The 4816-nt window shown below is 47.6% G+C and overlaps 1 protein-coding gene across 1 annotated transcript; it reads right to left on the bottom strand.

Annotated features, from left to right (window-relative positions):
- Window positions 1–704: 704 nt before the first annotated feature.
- On the bottom strand, window positions 705–4532 carry LOC139458025 (uncharacterized). The gene is made up of 2 exons (XM_071239340.1): window positions 4504–4532; window positions 705–2034 (listed from the first exon to the last, which is right to left on the bottom strand). The coding sequence occupies exons 1-2, from the start codon at window positions 4530–4532 to the stop codon at window positions 705–707; spliced, it is 1359 nt and encodes a 452-aa protein (XP_071095441.1).
- Window positions 4533–4816: the final 284 nt, after the last annotated feature.

Below are 4816 nucleotides of genomic sequence, written 5' to 3' on the forward strand. Positions count from 1 at the left end.
GACGCCTGCTTGTCCATTGTGTTATAAATCCAGGGTGTCGAGGCGAGTTCTGTGTCTTGTATGTTTGTTGCATGTATTCATGTAGCGGGATGTTTGTTGTGTATTATTATGAAATGTTATAAATTGAATTTTTGACAACTGTGACACATTTATTCCTGAATATTGGCGGAACATCCGTTGAAACGTAGCCAGTAAACGACAAAAGGGACATTTCACCCTTGTTTTTATGTGGTTGGCGTTTTTCTAATCCCCAACAGGACTTATATTAGCCTCCAGCCTATAGACACATCCTTCAAAGTGATAGACACAAAACGGCATGTCCAATCGGATTCCACTTCTTTTCTCCACAATGACTGTGGGGTATCAAAATTTTCCTCCTCGGTAAATCAGCCTTTTCCCTGAATATTTGAAGAAATGACATTTGGAACTATTGCTTAGTACACCCGTACGCAACACAATATCTCATTTCGCGTCTTCAATACACCAGGAATAACGGAAAATCGCTTCATTGTCTTGTAGATTAATGCACTGAAAACGACGACTGATGGCTGGACACTATCATATTTGAACATAAATATCACTTACATTGGCCTGATCCAGTTTCTATCAACAGATCGTCGCCATATAGCTGGACTATTGCAGGTTGTGGTTTAAAAAAAACATTCGATCACTCACGTATTTCACATATTCAATGGAAGAGGCTGCTACGCGGGTGCTGGGTAGAGGGGAAGAGGTAGGGTGGTGGTTGTTGTTGCGAGACTTGGTTGTGTAGTTGGAGGGAGGGTGTGGGGAGAGGTAGCGTGGTGGTGGTTGTTACAGGGCTTGGTTGTGTAACTGAAGGTAGGGTGGGGAAGAGGTGGCGTGGTGGTGGTTGTTACAAGGCTTGGTTGTGTAACTGAAGGTAGGGTGGGGGGAGAGGTGGCGTGGTGGTGGTTGTTGCAAGGCTTGGTTGTGTAACTGAAGGTAGGGTGGGGGGAGAGGTGGCGTGGTGGTGGTTGTTGCAAGGCTTGGTTGTGTAACTGAAGGTAGGGTGGGGAAGAGGTGGCGTGGTGGTGGTTGTTACAAGGCTTGGTTGTGTAGCTTGAGGGAGGGTGGGGGGAGAGGTAGGTTGGTGGTGCTTGTTGCGAGACTTGGTTGTGTAACTGGAGGGAGGGAGGGAGGGTGGGTGAGAAGTAGGATGGTGGTGGTTGTTGCAAGGCTTGGTTGTGTAACTGAAGGTAGAGTGGGGGAGAGGTGGCGTGGTGGTGGTTGTTACAAGGCTTGGTTGTGTAGCTGGAGGGAGGGTGGAGGGAGAAGGGGAGAGGTAGGGTGTTGGTCGTTGTTGCGAGACTTGGTTGTGTAGCTTGAGGGAGGGTAGGGGGAGAAGGGGAGAGGAAGGATGGTGGTGGTTGTTGCGAGACTTGGTTGTGTAGCTTGAGGGAGGGTAGGGGGAGAAGGGGAGAGGAAGGATGGTGGTGGTTGTTGCGAGACTTGGTTGTGTAGCTTGAGGGAGGGTAGGGGGAGAAGGGGAGAGGAAGGGTGGTGGTGGTTGTTGCGAAACTTGGTTGTGTAGCTTGAGGGAGGGTAGGGGGAGAAGGGGAGAGGAAGGATGGTGGTGGTTGTTGCGAGACTTGGTTGTGTAGCTTGAGGGAGGGTAGGGGGAGAAGGGGAGAGGTAGGGTGTTGGTGGTTGTTGCGAGACTTGGCTATGTAGCCGGAGGGAGGGTTGGAGGAGAGGTAGGGTGGTGGTGGTTGTTGCGAGACTTGGTTGTGTAGCTTGAGGGAGGGTAGGGGGAGAAGGGGAGAGGAAGGGTGGTGGTGGTTGATGCGAGACTTGGTTGTGTAGTTTGAGGGAGGGTAGGGGGAGAAGGGGAGAGGTAGGGTGTTGGTGGTTGTTGCGAGGCTTGGTTGTGTAGCTGGAGGGAGGGTAGAGGGAGAAGGGGAGAGGAAGGATGGTGGTGGTTGTTGCAAGACTTGGTTGTGTAGTTTGAGGGAGGGTAGGGGGAGAAGGGGAGAGGAAGGATGGTGGTGGTTGTTACAAGGCTTGGTTGTGTAGCTGGAGGGAGGGTAGAGGGAGAAGGGGAGAGGAAGGGTGTTGGTGGTTGTTGCGAGACTTGGCTATGTAGCTGGAGGGAGGGTAGGGGGAGATGGGGAGAGGAAGGGTGGTGGTTGTTGTTGCGAGACTTGGTTGTGTAGCTGGACGGAGGGTAGGGGGAGATGGGGAGAGGAAGGGTGGTGGTTGTTGTTGCGAGACTTGGTAGTGTAGCTAGAGGGAGGGTAGGGGAGAGGTAGGGTGGTGGTGGTTGTTGCGAGACTTGGTTGTGTAGCTGGAGGGAGGGTAGGGGGAGAAGGGGAGAGGAAGGGTGGTGGTGGTTATTGCGAGACTTGGGTTGTGTAGCTGGAGGGAGGGTAGGGGGAGAAGGGGAGAGGTAGGGTTGTGGTGGTTGTTGCGAGACTTTGTTATGTAGCCGGAGGGAGGGTTTGGGGAGAGGTAGGGTGGTGGTGGTTGTTGCGAGGCTTGGTTGTGTAGCTTGTGGGAGGGTAGGGGGAGAAGGGGAGAGGAAGGGTGGTGGTGGTTGTTGCGAGACTTGGTTGTATAGCTTGAGGGAGGGTAGGGGGAGAAGGGGAGAGGTAGGGTGGTGGTGGTTGTTGCAAGACGTGGTTATGTAGGCGGAGGGAGGGTAGGGGGAGAGGTAGGGTGGTGGTGGTTATTGCTAGACTTGGTTGTGTAGCCGGAGGGAGGGTTGGGGGAAAGGTAGGGTGGTGGTGGTTGTTGCGAGACTTGGTTGTGTAGCTGGAGGGAGGGTAGGGGGAGAAGGGGAGAGGTAGGGTGTTTGTGGTTGTTGCGAGACGTGGTTATGTAGGCGGAGGGAGGGTTGGGGGAGAGGTAGGGTGGTGGTGGTTGTTGCGAGACTTGGTTGTGTAGCTGAAGGTTTGTTTCCGGTTACATCAGCTTGTGGAAATGGACAAAGCTGACTATTAATAAAACAACTGATGCATTCTGTTTGGAAGGACATATGAGTGTTGACAGAAAAGTTTTGATGTGAGGTGATGTGAAATAGGGTTAAATGTCGCGTTAAATTATCGCGTGTTTGTATGTGTGACTGTTCGTACAAGTCCTTATTTTTTATAATGCTCACCCACCTATATACCATGCCACAGTTGAACATCAATATACTGACTCTGAGACGACCTGTCTTTGTTTTAGCCCCAAAGAGTAAGGCAGGGTAACAACAAGTACTATATTATAATAACGTCTTTTGGTATGGCGCGTCCAGGGATCGAACCCCATCCCATCCGCTCTCCGGGTGGAAGCTCTACCAATAGACCACGGCAGCGATTAGAAACGTTTGGAGCCTCACAAAGAATTCAATAATGTTTTGCTGCGGACATCACATTACGACCAAGTTGCGTATCCTTGTCAGTGAAGTGAATTGTTTGATGGTAATTTTATGGACGTTAAACGACGATTAAGTAGACACTTTAAAAGGTGAGGTGAAATAGGGTTTGCTTGCACGTCCAATATTATTAAACTTATATTGCGACGTGCATGCACGTGTGTGTGTGTGGCTGCTTGTACTAGTCCGGACTAATGTCGCTTTATAGTGCTATCCAACTGAGATACCATGCCGCAGTTCAACATGAATACCCAACTCAGACACAATTTACTCCAAGCCGACCAGTCCTTGTTTTAGACCCATAATGCCGAGCGCCAGACAGGGTAACAACAAGTATCATCTTTTAACGTAGTTTGATTTGAAGCGGCTGGGAATCCCCGAACCGTCCGCTCTCCGGGCGAACGCTCTACCACTAGACCACGGAGGCGGTCCCAATTAAAAAAGATAATTGTTGTGAATAGTATACTCAACAACAAAAGTTTCTGTCACACCAATATATCAGTGTTTTTTTCAAACAAGTAAAGTTTGGTTTTCAATATTGTAGTACATGTATGAATCAAGTCACAATATCGCAACTGCTACAGAAAAGTATGCATTTCATGCAAAAGTTGACTTTTATGCAAGCCCCATGCATTTCACTACCCAAGAATGGGTATAAAACATGTGCGTGAACGGGATTCCATATGCATTGTTTAGCATCGTGCTGACAACCACTCAGAAAAACAACAAAATTACGCAATTATTCAACATTGCGAAATGCCACGCCTGTCCGAAAATGAGTGTCTTCGAGCAATTGGAATTCTTGAAGCAGGATCGAGTCAACTCGATGTTGCAAGACACCTTCACATCTGATCTTCACGGGTCTCAATAGTAGGGATAATCTCTGTTATTTTTGTTGATATTTCAAACGTAGAACATGGGATAGCATACGTTATTAACATCGCCTTGATCTCACTTTAAGTGGTTAACCACCCACAACACATTTCAATCACACTCACAAACAAGGTACACACATGTGAAGACTAAGTTATTGTGTGTGCGCTACAAGCTACTGATGATTTGTCGAGGGACAATGGTCTTGAATGTTGATCATAGTCCCACTGGAATACACAATAAAAACACATTACCCTCTGCGTTCAACATTGGTAAAAGTCATTCGTTGCTGATATGAATGTGTAACTAATGTTATATTTGGGATAACACTTTCTTAGTAAAGTATATATGAATGTATTGCTTATTCAGTGGTCAAGTACAAAATTAAAGAGTAATGAATATCCCTCATATGGACATTAACTGTTTGTGTACATCAATCATTTTTTTATCATGTTAGGCTTTCAGGAATGATATTTTCACCCAAAGTTGTACTATTCAACCATAACAAATACTGTGCAAATCACAATAAAGCTCTTATGGTTGTTGTTTATGCTTTGAAATGGTCAA

The sequence above is a fragment of the Haliotis cracherodii genome, unplaced genomic scaffold, assembly GCF_022045235.1.
Source record: "Haliotis cracherodii isolate W230 unplaced genomic scaffold, xgHalCrac1.p SCAF_12, whole genome shotgun sequence".
NCBI lineage: Eukaryota > Metazoa > Mollusca > Gastropoda > Lepetellida > Haliotidae > Haliotis > Haliotis cracherodii.

Bases quoted from the DNA above. Each gene is read 5' to 3' on its own strand.
- LOC139458025 (XM_071239340.1), bottom strand. From the start codon at position 4,532: ATGACTTTTACCAATGTTGAACGCAGAGG. The intron at 2,035-4,503 runs GTAATGTGTTTT...CCCTCCCTCCAG, and splicing joins ACCAATGTTGAACGCAGAGG to CTACACAACCAAGCCTTGTA.